Source organism: Coregonus lavaretus, assembly GCF_964263955.1.
Source record: "Coregonus lavaretus genome assembly, contig: HAP1_SCAFFOLD_2300, whole genome shotgun sequence".
NCBI lineage: Eukaryota > Metazoa > Chordata > Actinopteri > Salmoniformes > Salmonidae > Coregonus > Coregonus lavaretus.
The window spans coordinates 54501-73964 of record NW_028163682.1 but is presented as its reverse complement, the minus strand read 5'-3'; the positions used below and the strand labels follow the sequence as shown (position 1 = coordinate 73964).

The following is a 19464-nucleotide window of genomic DNA, read 5'->3' as shown; positions in this document are numbered from 1 at the left end:
ATGGTTCTGATTTCTGTTTGCGTGTGTGTGTGTGTGTGTGTGTGTGTGTGTTCGTGCAAGTAGAAAAACATGTTGACTCACCCTACTTGTAGAGAAACGCCAATGCCATCCTCCTCTCTTTCATGATGACTAAACAGTGTATCCCTCTGTCATATAGTACATAGTTTTAGTTTTATTGTCCTGGGCTACCTGGCTAAAATGTTTGCTTGCTAGGCTAACTTCCATTCAAGGGCAACGTTAGCTAGTTAACATTAGCCTTCTACATCTAGCTACATATTGAACTTCCATCCTCTCAGCCCAGGGGCACAATGTATGAATTAATGGTTGGATCAGAATCGCCGTTGTAATCATTGGCCAGTACGGAGAATTAAGTAAAACCACAAGTCCAAATCCCTATCTCCATCCATGGCTAATTTAGGAAAGGGACGATTTTAGCTAGCTGGCTAGCTAGCCACCGGAGGACAACAACACAACGAGATTCACAATTCAAGTTTTTCTGAACAGCGCAAATTGACTCTAATCAGAAAAGAAAGAGGAGTGGGAGGCCACAGGGCACAACTGAGCAAGAGGACAAATACATTAGAGTGTCTAGTTTGACAAACAGACGCCTCACAGGTCCTCAACTGGCAGCTTCATTAAATAGTACCCGCAAAACACCAGTCTCAACGTCAACAGTGAAGAGGCAACTCCGGGATGCTGACCTTCTAAGCAGAGTTGCAAAGAAAAAGTCCAGTGTCTGTGTTCTTTTGCCCATCTTAATCTTTTCTTTTTATTGGCCAGTCTGAGATATGGCTTTTTATTTGCAACTCTGCCTAGGTCAGCATCCCGGAGTTGCCTCTTCACTGTTGACGTTGAGACTGGTGTTTTGCGGGTACTATTTAATGAAGCTGCCAGTTGAGGACCTGTGAGGCGTCTGTTTCTCAAACTAGACACTCTAATGTATTTGTCCTCTTGCTCAGTTGTGCACCGGGGCCTCCCACTCCTCTTTCTATTCTGGTTAGAGCCAGTTTGGGCTGTTCTGTGAAGAGAGTAGTACACAGCGTTGTACGAGATCTTCAGTTTCTTGGCAATTTCTCGCATGGAATAGCCTTCATTTCTCAGAACAAGAATAGACTGACGAGTTTCAGAAGAAAGTTATTTGTTTCTGGCCATTTTGATCCTGTAATCGAACCCACAATTGCTGATGCTCCAGATACTCAACTAGTCTCAAGAAGGCCAGTTTTATTGCTTCTTTAATCAGCACAACAGTTTTCAGCTGTGCTAACATAATTGCAAAGGGTTTTCTAATGATCAATTAGCCTTTTAAAATGATAAACTTGGATTAGCAAACACAACGTGCCATTGGAACACAGGACTGATGGTTGCTGATAATGGGCCTCTGTACGCCTATGTAGATATTCCAATAAAAATCAGCTGTTTCCAGCTACAATAGCCATTTACAACATTAACAATGTCTACACTGTATTTCTGATTAATTAGATGTTATTTTAATGGGCCCAAAAAAAATATTTTCTTTAGAAAACAAGGACATATCTACGTGACCCAAAACTTTTGAACGGTAGTGTACACATTTTTTCTTCAGATGTAATACCTTCATGTTTTTTGTTGTTGTAAGGGGTGCTCAGTGTAAAGTTTCAGTCTGGTATAACCAGGCTAACATTCAGTGTGTGTGGCAAATTGATCAGCTTTCAATTCATATAGATGACTTTATTATCATACATTTCATAGTATTGAAACATGTAGTCATGGTTTAAAATGCTTCCCAGGACACATTATCTTATAAGACATGTTAAAATGCAAATAATTTAATGTGGATGAGTTATTTATGGTTCAAAATACTTAACAAAGACTCTTTCTTTAATTTAGCTATATACACACACTCACACATACATAGTTCATACATACTGTATGTATTTGTCAGTTTTCTTTTATTTTTCAAATAAAACTTTGAAAAGTGTTAATCAGCTGGTACAGTAAGCCACGGGGGCGGGCTGAGAGATTTGACCTTTGACCTGTTGGGAGCAAACGGATATGGACGCAACATTAGAGACACAGCAAAGGCTGCTGGGAGCTACAGCACACCTCTCTCTCTAGTCTACATCTATACCTATCTATCCCAATCTGTTATTCTTGGGTTAACTAGCTACTAGCTATTCTGCTCATCTTGGGTTAACTAACTACAAGCTATGCTGTTCATCCTGGGTTAACTAGCTACTACCTATCCTCTTCATCTTGGTTTAACTAGCTAAAAGCTATCCTGTTCTTCTTTGGTTAACTGGTTACTAGCTATCCTGTTCATCTTGGGTTAACTAGCTACTACCTACAGTGGGGAAAAAAGGTATTTAGTCAGCCACCAATTGTGCAAGTTCTCCCACTTAAAAAGATGAGAGAGGCCTGTAATTTTCATCATAGGTACACGTCAACTATGACAGACAAAATGAGAAAAGAAAATCCAGAAAATCACATTGTAGGATTTTTTATGAATTTATTTGCTAATTATGGTGGAAAATAAGTATTTGGTCAATAACAAAAGTTTCTCAATACTTTGTTATATACCCTTTGTTGGCAATGACACAGGCCAAACGTTTTCTGTAAGGTTTTCACACACTGTTGCTGGTATTTTGGCCCATTCCTCCATGCAGATCTCCTCTAGAGCAGTGATGTTTTGGGGCTGTCGCTGGGCAACACGGACTTTCAACTCCCTCCAAAGATTTTCTATGGGGTTGAGATCTGGAGACTGGCTAGGCCACTCCAGGACCTTGAAATTCTTCTTACGAAGCCACTCCTTCGTTGCCCGGGCGGTGTGTTTGGGATCATTGTCATGCTGAAAGACCCAGCCACGTTTCATCTTCAATGCCCTTGCTGATGGAAGGAGGTTTTCACTCAAAATCTCACGATACATGGCCCCATTCATTCTTTCCTTTACACTGATCAGTCGTCCTGGTCCCTTTGCAGAAAAACAGCCCCAAAGCATGATGTTTCCACCCCCATGCGTCACAGTAGGTATGGTGTTTTTTGGATGCAACACAGCATTCTTTGTCCTCCAAACATGACGAGTTGAGTTTTTACCAAAAAGTTCTATTTTGGTTTCATCTGACCATATGACATTCTCCCAATCCTCTTCTGGATCATCCAAATGCACTCTAGCAAACTTCAGACGGGCCTGGACATGTCCTGGCTTAAGCAGGGGGACACGTCTGGCACTGCAGGATTTGAGTCCCTGGCGGCATAGTGTGTTACTGATGGTAGGCTTTGTTACTTTGGTCCCAGCTCTCTGCAGGTCATTCACTAGGTCCCCCCGTGTGGTTCTGGGATTTTTGCTCACCGTTCTTTTGATCATTTTGACCCCACGGGGTGAGATCTTGCATGGAGCCCCAGATCGAGGGAGATTATCAGTGGTCTTGTATGTCTTCCATTTCCTAATAATTGCTCCCACGGTTGATTTCTTCAAACCAAGCTGCTTACCTATTGCAGATTCAGTCTTCCCAGCCTGGTGCAGGTCTACAATTTTGTTTCTGGTGTCCTTTGACAGCTCTTTGGTCTTGGCCATAGTGGAGTTTGGAGTGTGACTGTTTGAGGTTCTGGACAGGTGTATTTTATACTGATAACAAGTTCAAACAGGTGCCATTAATACAGGTAACGAGTGGAGGACAGAGGAGCCTCTTAAAGAAGAAGTTACAGGTCTGTGAGAGCCAGAAATCTTGCTTGTTTGTAGGTGACCAAATACTTATTTTACACCATAATTTGCAAATAATTTCATAAAAAATCCTACAATGTGACTTTCTGGAGAAAAAAATTCTCAATTTGTCTGTCATAGTTGACGTGTACCTATGATGAAAATTACAGGCCTCTCTCATCTTTTTAAGTGGGAGAACTTGCACAATTGGTGGCTGACTAAATACTTTTTTTCCCCACTGTATCCTGTTCATCCTGGGTTAACTAGCTACTAGTTATCCTGTTCATCCTGGGATAACTGGTTACTAGCTATCCTGTTCATCTTGGGTTAACTAGCTACTACCTATCCTGTTCATCCTGGGTTAACTGGTTACTAGCTATCCTGTTCATCTTGGGTTAACTAGCTACTACCTATACTGTTCATCCTGGGTTAACTAGCTACTAGCTATCCTGTTCATCCTGGGATAACTAGCTACTAGCTATTATGTTCATCCTGGATTAACTAGCTACTAGCTATTATGTTCATCCTGGATTAACTAGCTACTAGTTATCCTGTTCATCTTGAGTTAACTAGCTACTAGCTATCCTGTTCATCTTGGGTTAACTAGCTACTAGCTATCCTGTTAATCTTTGGTTAACTAGCTACTAGTTATCCTGTTCATCCTGGGTTAACTAGCTACTAGCTATCCTGTTCATCTTGGGTTAACTAGCTACTACCTATCCTGTTCATCTTGGTTTAACTAGATACTATCTATTATATAATAAAGCAGTGAGACTGCAAACCTCCCCTACATCTACCCACAATCTATTCATCCTGCCTCCCTCTCCAAGGTTCACCCATTCTCACTATTTAATAGGTTATGTTGACTTCCCTACATCCTACTGTAAACACAGCAACAAATCAGTGGTATGTTCTCTTCTATATCCTCTATATTCTCTTGTGATAACCAGAGGGCTACTACTCAGGTCTTCTACTACTCAGGTCTTCTACTACTCAGGTCTTCTACTACTCAGGTCTTCTACTACTACTACTCAGGTCTTCTACTACTCAGGTCTTCTACTACTCAGGTCTTCTACTACTCAGGTCTTCTACTACTACTACTCAGGTCTTCTACTACTCAGGTCTTCTACTACTCAGGTCTTCTACTACTCAGGTCATCTACTACTCAGGTCTTCTATTACTCAGGTCTTCTACTACTCAGGTCTTCTACTACTCAGGTCTTCTACTACTCAGGTCTTCTACTACTCAGGTCATCTACTACTCAGGTCTTCTATTACTCAGGTCATCTACTACTCAGGTCTTCTACTACTCAGGTCATCTACTACTCAGGTCTTCTACAACTCAGGTCTTCTATTACTCAGGTCTTCTATTACTCAGGTCTTCTACTACTCAGGTCTTCTATTACTCAGGTCTTCTACTACTCAGGTCATCTACTACTCAGGTCTTCTACTACTCAGGTCTTCTATTACTCAGGTCTTCTACTACTCAGGTCTTCTACTACTCAGGTCTTCTACTACTCAGGTATTCTACTACTCAGGTCTTCTACTACTCAGGTCTTCTACTACTCAGGTCTTCTACTACTCAGGTCATCTACTACTCAGGTCTTCTACTACTCTGGTCTTCTACTACTCAGGTCTTCAACTACTCAGGTCTTCTACTACTCATGTCATCTACTACTCAGGTCTTCTACTACTCAGGTCTTCTACTACTCAGGTCATCTACTACTCAGGTCTTCTACTACTCAGGTCTTCTATTACTCAGGTCTTCTACTACTCAGGTCTTCTATTACTCAGGTCTTCTACTACTCAGGTCTTCTACTACTCAGGTCTTCTATTACTCAGGTCTTCTACTATTCAGGTCTTCTACTACTCAGGTCTTCTACTACTCAGGTCTTCTACTACTCAGGTCTTCTACTACTCAGGTCTTCTACTACTCAGGTCTTCAACTACTCAGGTCTTCTACTACTCATGTCATCTACTACTCAGGTCTTCTACTACTCAGGTCTTCTACTACTCAGGTCATCTACTACTACTACTCAGGTCTTCTACTACTCAGGTCTTCTACTACTACTACTCAGGTCTTCTACTACTCAGGTCTTCTACTACTCAGGTCATCTACTACTCAGGTCTTCTACTACTCAGGTATTCTACTACTCAGGTCTTCTACTACTCAGGTCTTCTACTACTCAGGTCTTCTACTACTACTACTCAGGTCTTCTACTACTCAGGTCTTCTACTACTACTACTCAGGTCTTCTACTACTCAGGTCTTCTACTACTCAGGTCTTCTACTACTCAGGTCTTCTACTACTCAGGTCTTCTACTAAAACTACTCAGGTCTTCTACTACTCAGGTCTTCTACTACTCAGGTCTTCTACTACTCAGGTCTTCTATTACTCAGGTCTTCTACTACTCAGGTCTTCTATTACTCAGGTCTTCTACTACTCAGGTCTTCTACTACTCAGGTCTTCTACTACTCAGGTCTTCTACTACTCAGGTCTTCTACTACTCGGGTCATCTACTACTCAGGTCTTCTACTACTCAGGTCTTCTACTACTCAGGTCTTCTACTACTCAGGTCTTCTACTACTCAGGTCTTCTACTACTCAGGTCTTCTACTACTCAGGTCATCTACTACTCAGGTCTTCTACTACGGGGAGTATTGGGGGGGAGAACACAGGGCAGGTTGTGGTTTGGAGAGTAAATAGATGGGGTGCTGGTGGGACCCAGAGTTTAGTGTGGTGGTGTTGTAGGGGTGACAAGGAGGAGGATGGGGGGAGGATTGGATGAAGGGTGGATGATGCAACAGTGAAGGTGGGAGGAGCTGGTGATGGAGGAGGAGACTGTTTTGTTTGGGCTTTACCTCAGGCTCAGAGGTCAGGGGTCAGACGGGCAACGGCCAATTCAGGTCAGCCCGTGAAGGCCTGGAAGTCTGAGTCTGAAACAGGAAGCACAAACAAGTAAGAAGAGTGACACAAAAAATTACATCAGGTTGTGGCTAGATGGAGTACAGCTACTGACCATAAGTTGCATGTTCCAGTCGCTTCAACGACAACTGTAGAATTTGAGCTAACCCAAACCCTTTTCCCAACCGTACCCTTATTCTCCTAACCTCCTATGTTAATTCTCCTAACCTGCTACGTTAATTCTCTTAACCTGCTACATAAAGTAACTTCTGTCCACTTCTGTCCATAGCTGTACTCCTTCTAGCCAAAACCAAAAGCCCAGAACAAAAGAAGAAATAAATCAGAACTTAATCAGGCCATGTATTACCAACGTGTCTCATAGTAGTAGTGCTGATCTAGGATCATCATAATTAATAACAGGGGGGACCTGATCCTAGACCTGATCCTAGACCTGATCCTAGACCTTAATCCTAGATCTGATACTAGACCTGATCCTAGACCTTAATCCTAGACCTGATCCTAGACCTGATCCTAGATCTGATCCTAGACCTGATCCTAGACCTGATCCTAGACCTTAACCCTAGACCTGATCCTAGACCTTAATCCTAGACCTTATCCAAGACCTGATCCTAGAACTTAATCCTAGATCTGATCCTAGACCTGATCCTAGACCTGATCCTAGACCTTAATCCTAGATCTGATCCTAGACCTGATACTATACCTGATCCTAGACCTTAATCCTAGACCTGATCCTAGACCTTAACCCTAGACCTGATCCTAGACCTTAATCCTAGACCTTAATCCTAGACCTTATCCAAGACCTGATCCTAGAACTTAATCCTAGATCTGATCCTAGACCTGATCCTAGACCTGATCCTAGACCTTAATCCTAGATCTGATCCTAGACCTGATCCTAGACCTTAATCCTAGACCTTAATCCTAGATCTGATCCTAGACCTTAATCCTAGATCTGATCCTAGACCTGATCCTATACCTGATCCTAGACCTTAATCCTAGATCTGATCCTAGACCTTAATCCTAGACCTGATCCTAGACTTGATCCTAGACCTGATCCTAGACCTGATCCTAGACCGTAATCCTAGATCTGATCCTAGACCTTAATCCTAGACCTGATCCTAGATCTGATCCTAGACCTGATCCTAGACCTTAATCCTAGATCTGATCCTAGACCTGATCCTAGACCTGATCCTAGACCTTAATCCTAGATCTGATCCTAGACCTGATCCTAGACCTTAATCCTAGACCTAATCCTAGACCTGATCCTAGACCTTAATCGTAGATCTGATCCTAGACCTGATCCTAGACCTGATCCTATACCTGATCCTAGACCTTAATCCTAGATCTGATCCTAGACCTTAATCCTAGATCTGATCCTAGACCTTAATCCTAGATCTGATCCTAGATCTGATCATAGACCTGATCCTAGACCTGATCCTAGACCTTAATCCTAGATCTGATCCTAGACCTTAATCCTAGACCTGATCCTAGACTTGATCCTAGACCTGATCCTAGACCTTAACCCTAGATCTGATCCTAGACCTTAATCCTAGACCTGATCCTAGACTTGATCCTAGATCTGATCCTAGACCTTAATCCTAGATCTGATCCTAGACCTTAATCCTAGACCTGATCCTAGACTTGATCCTAGATCTGATCCTAGACCTTAATCCTAGATCTGATCCTAGACCTTAATCCTAGACCTGATCCTAGACTTGATCCTAGACCTGATCCTAGACCTTAATCCTAGACCTGATCCTAGACTTGATCCTAGACCTGATCCTAGACTTGATCCTAGACCTGATCCTAGACCGGCCCAGAAGTGATCCAAACAAAAACAAATGAGCCCTAGAAAAATGTGTTTCTCAGAACAAGATGGCTGAAAAAACAACCACACCACCAGAAAACAGACAGTGATATATGTGAGCTGTGACTTGGCCCTGATAGGCCTATGGCTAGCCTTCAAAGACACCATAACATTAATATGGAGGCTAGCCATATGGTTGATGCTAGGTGGGATCGGGCCATCCCAAGGATCCACCCTAGCATTAACCTGTTATGGGTTAACTGTGAATGGAGAATATAGTGAACAGTCATAGAGAGGTGAGCCTATAGAGATAGAAATAGTCTGATCTCTATGGGTGAGCAGATAGAATGACAGACTCTAGCCTGTATGTCCACCAAGAAAGTTAGGTTCCGTTGGAAACGTTTAGGGCAGAGCAGCATTTTAAGAACAAGCGAGATGCAATGTATCATCTAATGTAAGCAATAGTCTCCCTTACTTTTACCACATACTTAAGTTTGCTTTTTTTTTTTGTGAAAAATATTTTTATTTTTTATTTTTATTAAACTGGAAACTTAAGTCATTAATTATCTGAATGAGCATGGGGACAGAATATATAGGATTACTTAGAAACAGAAGGACATCATCTGTGGTATGTCTGCCTGTAACCAGAGGATTTGACCTAATGGTCTCTGCTAAAGGTTTTATAACAAAAGCAAATAAGAGGGGAGTGAGAGGACAGTCTTGTTTTGTGCCTCTACCTGTGAGGGAGGCAATACTGTGCCGCTTATAGGAACAGCTGCTTGAGGGGCTGAGTAAATAAGTCTGACCCCGTCAGTGAATGCCTCTCCAAAAAGAGAATGGTTGCAGAGTCTTAAAAAAGATGGCACCACTGAATTCTATCAAATGTTTTTTTTCGGTATCTAATGTCACCAATTGAGCATCCCCTTTCTTGATTGTATTATACTGCGGTACTTACAACAATCTCCTGACAGAGTACCACAGCCTATTTTGCACGAACCCAGTTTGGTCTGGAAACACAATATATAATAATTAATATAATTAATATATATGTATAATAGGATTCAGCCTCGAAGTTAATACTTTTTCTAGGATTTTGGAATCAATGTTTACATTTGAGATGGGCCTACAGTGCCTTGTAAAAGTATTCATCCCCCATTGGCGTTTTTCCTATTTTGTTGCATTACAACCTGAAATTTAAATGGATTTTTATTTGGATTTCATGTAATGGACGTACACAAAACAGTCCAAATTGGTGAAGTGAAATGAAAAAAAATTACATGTTTCAAAAAATTCTAAATAATAAATAATGGAAAAGTGGTGAGTGCATATGGATTCACCCCCTTCGCTGTGAAGCCCCTAAATAAGATCTGGTGCAACCAGTTACCTTCAGAAGTCACATAATTAGTTAAATAAAGTCCACCTGTGTGCAATCTAAGTGTCACATGATCTGTCACATGATCTCAGTATATATACACCTGTTCTGAAATGCCCCAGAGTCTGCAACACCACTAAGCAAGGGGCACCACCAAGCAAGCGGCACCATGAAGACCAAGGAGCTCTCCAAACAGGTCAAGGACAAAGTTGTGGAGAAGTACAGATCAGTGTTGGGTTATAAAAAAAATAGAGGAAGGACATAGCCCCGTCTAGTAACTGTCATTATCTTACCAACTGTCTTAGAGGAAAGGCATAGCCCCGTCTAGTAACTGTCCTTCTCTTACCAACTGTCTTAGAGGAAGGGCATAGCCCCGTCTAGTAACTGTCCTTCTCTTACCAACTACATTATCTACCTATTTATTTATCTTTGTTTTTTGTGTATTGTCTGTTCTGCTCTCCCTAATGGGAAAAAAAAAAAAGGAAAAAATAAGATTAATTATTTGAAATTAACAATAAAAACATTGAAAGACTCTTCAAACATTGATCATCAGATTAAGCCATAGCATTACATAGCATTTTCATTCATTGTGTAATATAAAATTTCTACCATATTATTTTCAAAAAGAGTGCAAATATCCAAGCTGTTCTCTTGGTTGGCTGCATGACTTTTATTTAGTTTCCTGCAGTTGTTGACAAAGTGTAATAGAAACAAGCAGTTAGTGTCGTACGGTGAAGATATTTTGAAAAGTTATTCTTCTCAGCGTACCTACAGTACTGGTCTCTCTCCTCTCCTATATTGACATTGTGTAGATACACAGCTTATAGAGAGGAGAGAGGCCAGCGGTGCACACAAACAACATATTATTCTACATGTCTGGATTGCATTCTACAGTTAATTTCTTTGAAAATAAAGCCTTCATTTCAGCTTCACTTACTCTTACTTTGAAAATCAACTCCATGTAAATGACCCCATATAGATACAAATAAAACCAATCCATGACATAATAACATTGAGTTATCTCTCAAACACACACACACACACACACACACACACACAGTACTGGTTCTGGTTGTTGAGTTCACTATTACATCAATAAACTCTTTTATGGCTTCCCATCCCATTACTGAGGAAGCAAGAAAGCAGGTCTTACACATTAAATGATCTTATCTCTTCACATTAAATGATCCATCCTTGTTTCTTTTACTGTTTGAACTCAATCTGCCCTCCTGTCCTGTCACTGACAACGCTACTTCCCCTTGAAACATTCACTTTGACAACATTTAAAAATGACATTCAATACAAAACAGAGCAGAGTGAAAGGCTTTTGAGGTGGGTGGGTGATTGATTGAGAGCTTTCTGGTAATCACTTGGCACATTTTAAAATGGCAGAAACACACACTCCATGCATCCAGGCACACAAAGGCACTAAACAAACATTAACTTTGGCGATTCTGTGATTAATAATATTAAATTATAGTAAAAGAAATGTTTCCATTTTGCTTTAGATACTTTTGATTACATCAAAATATATTTGATTGAATCCACTGTCTGTTTAACAGCCAAACTAAGAGCCATCGTAGGCAGACTATAGAAGTCTGTGTTTAAAGTAAGTTTATTATAGAAGTCTGTTTTGAAGTAGGTACAGTGTATTCAGACCTCTTCTCTTTTTCCACATTTTGTTACGTTACAGCCTTATTCTAAAATGGATTAAATTATTATTATTTTTTTAGAACTTTTTGCAAATGTATTCAAAATAAAAAACTGAAATACCTTATTTACATAAGTATTCAGACTTTTTGATATCAGATTCGAAATTGAGCTCAGGTGCATCCTGGTTCCATTGATCATCCTTGACATGCTTCTACAACTTGATTGGAGTCCACCTGTGGTAAATTCAATTGATTGGACATGATTTGGAAAGGCACACACCTGTCTATGTAAGGTCCCACTTGACAGTGCATGTCAGAGCAAAGAGGTTGAAGGAATTGTCCGTAGAGCTCCGAGACAGGATTGTGTCGAGGCACAGATCTGGGGAAGGGTAGCAAAACATTTCTGCAGCATTGAAGGTCTCCAAGAACACAGTGGCCTCCATCATTCTTAAATGGAAGAATTTTGGAACCACCAAGACTCTTCCTAGAGCTGGCCGCCTGGCCAAACTGAGCAATCGGGGGAGAAGGGCCTTGGTCAGGGAGGTGACCAATAATCCGATGGTCACTCTGTCAGAGCTCCAGAGTTCCTCTGTGGAGATGGGAGAACTTTCCAGAAGGACAACCATCTCTGCAGCACTCCACCAATCAGGCCTTTATGGTAGAGTGGCCAGACGGAAGCCACTCCTCAGTAAAAGGCACGACAGCCCGCCTGGAGTTTGCAAAAAGGACTCTGACCATGAGAAACAAGATTCTCTGGTCTGGTGAAACCAAGATTGAACTCTTTGGCCTGAATGCCAAGCGTCACGTCTAGAGGAAACCTGGCACCATCACTACGGTGAAGCATGGTGGTGGTAGCATCATGCTGTGGGGATGTTTTTCAGCGGCTAGGACTGGGAGACTAGTCAGGATCGAGGGAAAGATGAATGGAGCAAAGTACAGAGAGGTCCTTGATGAAAACCTGCTCCAGAGCGCTCAGGACCTCAGACTGGGGGCAAAGGTTCACCTTCCAACAGGACAACGACCCTAAGCACACAGCCAAGACAACGCAGGAGTGGCTTCGGGACAAGTCTCTGAATGTCCTTGAGTGGCCCAGCCAGAGCCTGGACTTGAACCCGATCGAACATCTCTGGAGAGACCTGAAAATAGCTGTGCAGCGACGCTCCCCATCCAACCTGACAGAACTTGAGAGGATCTGCAGAGAATAATTAGAGAAACTCCCTAAATACAGGTGTGCCAAGCTTGTAGCGTCATACCCAAGAAGACTTGAGGCTGTAATCGCTGCCAAAGGTGCTTCGACAAAGTACTGAGTAAAGGGTCTGAATACAATACTTATTTCCCTCATTAAAATGCAAATCAATTTATAACATTTTTGACATGCATCTTTCTGGATTTTTTTGTTGTTATTCTGTCTCTCACTGTTCAAATAAACCTACCATTAAAATTATAGACTGATCATGTCTTTGTCAGTGGGCAAATGTACAAAATCAGCAGGGGATCAAATACTTTTTTCCCTCACTGTATACTATAGAAGTCTGTTTAAAGTAGGTACAGTGCATTGCAAAAGTATTCATCCCCCTTGGCGTTTTTCCTATTTTGTTGCATTACAACCTGTAATTTAAATATATTTTTATTTGAATTTCATGTAATGGACATACACCAAATAGTCCAAATTGGGGAAGTGGAATGAAAAAAACAAGTTATTTAAAAAGATTCCCCCCAAAAAATAACGGAAAAGTGGTGCGTGCATATGTATTCACCCCCTTTGCTATGAAGCCCCTAAATAAGATCTTGTGCAACATAATTAGTTAAATAAAGTCCACCTGTGTGCAATCAGTGTCACATGATCTCAGTGTATATATATACACCTGTTCTGAAAGGCCCCAGACCTCAATCCAATTGAGAATCTGTGGTAAGACTTAAAGATTGCTGTACACCAGCAGAACCCATCCAGCTTGAACGAACTGGAGCAGTTTTGCCTTGAAGAATGGGCATAAATCCCAGTGGCTAGATGTGCCAAGCTTATAGAGACATACCCCAAGAGTCTTGCAGCTGTAATTGCTGCAAAAGGTGGCTCTACAAAGTATTGACTTTCGGGGGGTGAATAGTTACGCACGCTCAAGTTTTCTGTATTTTGGTCTTATTTCTTGTTTGTTTCACAATAAAGTATTTTGCATCTTCAAAGTGGTAGGCATGTTGTGTAAATCAAATGATACAAACCCCCCAAAAATCCATTTAATTCCAGGTTGTAAGGCAACATAATAGGAAAAATGCCAAGAGGGGTGAATACTTTCGCAAGCCACTGTAACTATAAAAATCTGTTTAAAATCCTAAATATATATATAAAAAATTACATTCATTTAAATTAATTTTGCTGCTCATAAAAATGAGCTCTCAGTGAGGCTGTCAAACTGTAAAATATTGTATCAAGGTTCTGACAAATTCCCTTGGCCTTGAAAATAGGTTCTGTGTCATGGACTATATGGGTGTCTGAAAGCCCTCCGAACCGCACACAGTAGTGAGCAGACAACACACACACAGTCAGTCAGGTACACAGGAAGATGGAAGCACCTCTGGTAGACACAGCAATGCAAAGCTTAACGGATGCAACAAGCCCATGGCTATACAACTCGATAGATTTTCCATTCACCAAGCGGACAAGACATCGGTTTTAGGAAAATACAGAGGGCGAGGGGTATGTCTCTTCATCAACAATAAATGGTGTGCTGACTCCAGCGCAGTGGAAGTCTCAACCTATTTTTCACCAGTCTTGGAACACCTGATGGTCAAATGCCAACCCTTCTACCTCCTGAGAGAGCATTCATCTGTTATAGCATGCTCTATATATTCCACTATAGGACAACAACAACAACAACAACAAGCTGGCATGACGAACTGTACGAGGCTATAAACAAGCAGGAAACCATGCACCCGGAGGCTGCTTTTCTTGTTGCCAGTGATTTTAATTATGCGTCACTAAGATATGTGATACCCAACTTCTATCAATATGTCTCCTTCACCACTAGTTGCAATAAAGTCCTAGACCACAGTTACTCTACCCACAAGGCCCCGCCCTCCCCGTGAGTCAATAACTATTAAAGCCCTTTGTGATGGCTAGCCTAAATCAATTCAGGAGTCAAAATGTGCTTAACAAGTCACATAAGTTGCATGGACGTACTCTGTGTGCATAAATAGTGTTTAACATGATTTTTGAATGACTACCTCATCCATGTACCCCACACATACAATTATCTGTAAGGTCCCTCAGTCGAGCAGGGAATTTCAAACACAGATTCAACCACAAAGACCAGGGAGGTTTTCCAATGCCTCGCAAAGAAGGACACCTATTGGTAGATGGGTAAAAACTAAAAAAGCAGACATTGAATATCCCTTTGAGCATGGTGAAGTTATTCATGGCACCTTGGATGGTGTATCAATACACCCAGTCACTACAAAGATACAGGCGTCCTTCCTAACTCCGTTGCCAGAGAGGAAGGAAACCGCTCCGGGATTTCACCATGAGGCCAATGGTGACTTTAAAACAGTTACAGAGTTTAATGGCTGTGATAGGAGAATGGATCAACATCGTTGTAGTTACTCCACAATACTAATCTAATTGACAGAGTGAAAAGAAGGAAGCCTGTACAGAATAAAAACATTCCAAAACATGCATCATGTTTGCAACAAGGCACTTAAGTAATCCTGCAAAAAAATGTGGCAAAGCAATTCACTTTTTGTCCTGAATACAAAGTGCTATGTTTGGGGCAAATCCAATACAACACATTACTGAGTACCACTTTCCATATTTTCAAGCATAGTGGTGGCTGCATCATGTTATGGGTATTGCTTGTAATCGTTAAGGACTAGGGAGTTTTCCAGGATAAAAAAGAAACGGAATGGAGCTAAGCACATGCAAAATCCTAGAGGAAAACCTGCTTCAGTCTGCTTTCCACCAGACACTGGGAGATGAATTCACCTTTCAGCAGGACAAGAACCTACAACACAAGGCCAAATATACACTGGAGTTGCTCACCAAGAAGACAGTGAATGTTCCTGAGTGGCCTAGTTACAGTTTGGACTTAATTCTGCTTGAAAATCTATGGCAAGACTTGAAAATGGCTGTCTAGTATCGTATCTGAAGATTATGCCTTTGTTAAATGTTTTTCATGAAGAAATGGAATGTTGGTTGTGTTAGTAGCAAGAGGGAATGTTTTAGGTGTAACGCCACATCCAGCAGACCGGAAGTGTCTTGGAGACTGGGGATTGGCCAGAAGAGGTCAGTTTCATTGTTTATAAATAAGGGGGTTAGGCGAGGAAGACGTCAGAACGGCCAGGGCAATCGGGGAGCCGTTCTCCGGACATCGCGGGTCTGTACCTATGCTGTAAACTCGTGATTTTAATAAAAGCCTCTAACACGATGCAGCATAACGGACTCTTTGTTGACAGCAATAATTGCCACCACTCATCAGATACGACATAATGGCGCCCAACGTGGGGCTGGGTTTGCGTCTCTTCCTTGTTTCAGTCAACCGCCAGGCTGACTCTCTCTGAAGCATGGCCGAAAAAGGGTGAGTGTTCTTACCGCTTCGGAGTTTGTTAGATTGGATACGACTTGTGTACACTGGAGAGATGTACCATTATGACCTGGCCTCGGTGGCGTTGTTGCTGGTCGACTGGAGTCTGCTAAAATGTTATTTCATTGGTAACTATGGGCAATGACAAATTTAGAGCAAAAGGAACGGTAGAAGTTTATATTTCATTGGTAACGGGTGGCAATGACAAATTTAGGAAAACGGTAGGAGACATTTATATTTCATTGGTAACTATGGGCAATGATAAGGTTATATTTCATTGGTAACTATGGGCAATGATAAGGTTATATTTCATTGGTAACGGGTGACAATGGTTGGTAAATTCAGATATGCGCATTCTTTAGGGCATTGCAGGTTTAGATAAGCCCTCGTGACGAACGGGGCGACCACCAGGGTGGGCCAAAATCCTGGACATGCATTAGGAGTGTTCAGGTTCAGTCTGGGACTGGGGGTTGGTGGGACATTTCTTGGGGATGGCTTACTCAACTTCTGTTCGACGGGATAGTTGCATTGGGGGGGATCGCTCACTGAAATAGCCATACCCACGGCAGAATAAATTTAGGACAAACGAAACAGTACTCAATTAAAGACGCAATGCGGGTTTGTTACATGTTGTAGGCCGCAGTTAGCTAAAGGCTAATGCTAACGGCTAATTGCTAAATGCTAAATGTGTGTTATCACAGTGTACCTAATGCTAACGGCTAATTGCTAAATGCTAATTGTGTTGTGTGCTACATGCTAACGTATCCTTAGAGATTCCATTGCGATGGATTAAAGTCTCTTAAATTTGTCTCTGTGTTTAAGTCAGGTTATATGTTTTGTGAGCGCTGTTAAATGTTGTTTGACTAGGAGGGGAGAAACGAGAGGTACAGCTGGACTGTTATTCTGTTTGACTAGGAGGGAGTAGAAAATCGCCCGTCCACGGTGAAGTTGTATTTTTGAATGGTTGTGCGCATGCGTTTAATTTTGCGACACTACACTACAGAAAGGGGGAGTTTATGACACGAGATTAGGACACGTGTTGATTTTACGGGGCTAAAAACTACGACATGAGGTTGGGCTAAGCCTACAAAACAAAATGGTGGGTACAGGTCATAGGTCCCATTTGGCGTTACCCTGCAAGAGGGAAAATAGACAGACAGAGGAGAAATTTTAACATGATGATTCTAGTTTAAACTGCGATTGGTTAAAGATGAAACTTGTTTTGTAACCTATTGAATTTATAAATTAGATATATGGTAGCGGATTATAATAAATTTAATTAAATAATTAAATAACGGATTAAAATAAAAAAGATGTTTTTGAGCGATCTATTTAATTCTGAGTTTAGTCTTAGAGTGAATAATGTAGAACGAATGAATATTGAATGGTTGGAAATACTCAGTGATTGCATTAACTGCTGAAATCTTGTGTGTTTCTATGTTTTTTTGAAATATGAGAGGAACATGGAACGAGAGGAGAGAGAGAGAAGGGGCTGACGTGTGCGTCACGTGACAAGGTGTGACGAGGCAGACGAGAGGATCAGATCAGGCTAGTACACAAAATCATCCTAACAAGATATGTGATGTTATGACAATTTTACATAGGCTTGGCAAATACTATTTCATTAAAAATTGCATTTTGGAAGCTCTGTGTATCACTGGGGTTTGATTACAGATGTGTTGGGAATCAAGGATGGATTGAGGATTGTTCTGTAAATTTAAGATAACTTATCTGATAGAACAAGGGGTTATGGGAATTGTAGTATTGAAGGGTTAGAGGCTTTGTTTTTGGGGGATTGCTTTGAAGTTGACTAACTTCATTTACTTGCAGTTGATGGGTTGTGGTAATATAGCCACCACTAATGGATAAGTTGGTGACATAGGATATAGGAATAAAAATTGGGTTTAATTATTCAGGATTTATTTGGAGTTGTTAGGGTTATATTAATAATTTAAGGGGGTAAGCCTTAGGCTATACAGTCTAAAATAAGCTAATTTAGAAAAACTAATGGCAGATGTTAGTACACCTTTCTCACATACGGATTCAGCAGAAAGACACCCACCTTATGAGAAGGAAGCTTTCAGTGATCATCCAGCAGGGTGATTATGGCATCAGAGATGAAGACGAATACAAGCAGAAACGACGATGAAGATGAATCAAAACTCCAGAAGGAAGGAAATGTGATGTCTGGAAGAGAAGAGGGAGGTAAGGAGGATGGAGCTTAAAGAAGACGAGGATGATGAAGATGAGTGATGATGAAGAGGTTATGCATGGGTGGATATGACTCTGTGATCAGAAGGAAGTTGGCAAGAGAGAAACGAAGAAGGATACGCGAGATTTGATCTCTGATGGAAGTTGAAGATGAAGAAAGCGATGAAGATTTGGAGATTAAAGGTGCTTTATTTTCAAGAGGAGTTTGTCCTACAAGGACTGGCACAGAAGAAAAGTAAGAAGATGATGGAAGATGATATTTCGAGGACAGAACTTAGAACTAAGGTTGAAGAATACTGATATGTCAACGACGAGAAGGAACAGGACCAAGAAAATCTGCTGAGAAAATAATCCCAAGAGTTGGAGAAGGAGAAAATAAGTTTTGGTTATGAAGAATCAGAATGAACCAAATCAACAATCACGGTTACAGCTTCAACTGAACAATATCAAATGCAATTGTACCAGCCAAGGGGGGGTACCAGATGTTCCATATCCACAATCAGTTTCTGGACAGACACAGAATGAGAGGAAGAGGATGAGAAGATTTAGGAGGAGGAAGATTTCGGCTACACTTCCAGCAACTCTCAGACTTTACCTGGGATGGAAATGCGCCAGGAGAAAACAACAGAGGAAGATGAAGGAGCAAGTGAAGATCACCTGTTCTAGAAGAGATGAAGGGGGGTGCATTGCTGAGAGCATCGATTAGAGAAGAAGAGAAAAATAGCTAACAGTTGAAACAACCGACCAGAGGACTATGAGAAATAATGGTGAATAGTGTAAAAACTTATCTGTGTTCAGCCTAAAGAGGTTAAACATCTTACTAATTGATAACTAATTAGGATAGGGATTTGAGGTAGTAAAACGGTTAATTACTCTTAAGGTACTAATATTAGAAGATACTGTTATGGCAGTGTTGGGAAGAGAATTGAATTGTACAATAAGATGTACACTAGATGACTGTCAGACAATCTGTCTGGAAAAGTTAAAAGGGGTGACTGTTTATTCTGGGTTACATTCTTACACTAAGAGGTTTCAGGCTAGGCTAAAAGGGGTTTAGACGTTTGCCAAGTCTGTGTGTAATGAGTCAGAAGCAGGTGGGGAACTTTCCCAATCACATATTCTACAAATTTGGTGGTAAGGGATTTTGTGAAAATCAGGGGAAAAGGTTTTAAATGTTATGAGAGAAAAGATTAGATAAAAATAAGTTAGGAGTAGATTAGGGTTGAAGGAACTCTGAGACAGTAAGCTAAGTTT

At 41.1% G+C, this 19464-nt stretch overlaps 1 protein-coding gene across 4 annotated transcripts; it reads left to right on the top strand.

Moving 5' to 3' along the window:
* The first annotated feature begins 3924 nt into the window (after positions 1-3924).
* Positions 3925-6530, top strand: LOC311117874 (uncharacterized protein). 4 transcript variants are annotated; one of them, XM_084192776.1, is made up of 8 exons: positions 3925-4727; positions 4760-4829; positions 4862-4941; positions 5054-5245; positions 5732-5785; positions 5850-5989; positions 6028-6171; positions 6236-6530. In XM_084192776.1, the coding sequence occupies exons 1-8, from the start codon at positions 4585-4587 to the stop codon at positions 6379-6381; spliced, it is 969 nt and encodes a 322-aa protein (XP_084048902.1). In that variant the 5' UTR covers positions 3925-4584; the 3' UTR covers positions 6382-6530. The 4 variants fall into 4 exon arrangements, 1 of the variants encoding a protein (XP_084048902.1); XR_014611731.1 differs by lacking the exons at positions 3925-4727; positions 4760-4829; positions 4862-4941; positions 6028-6171; positions 6236-6530 and adding an exon at positions 5550-5613 and having other exon boundaries at positions 5206-5261; positions 5716-5785; positions 5850-6019; XR_014611730.1 differs by lacking the exons at positions 4862-4941; positions 5054-5245; positions 6028-6171; positions 6236-6530 and having other exon boundaries at positions 3925-4829; positions 5850-6019.
* Positions 6531-19464: the final 12934 nt, after the last annotated feature.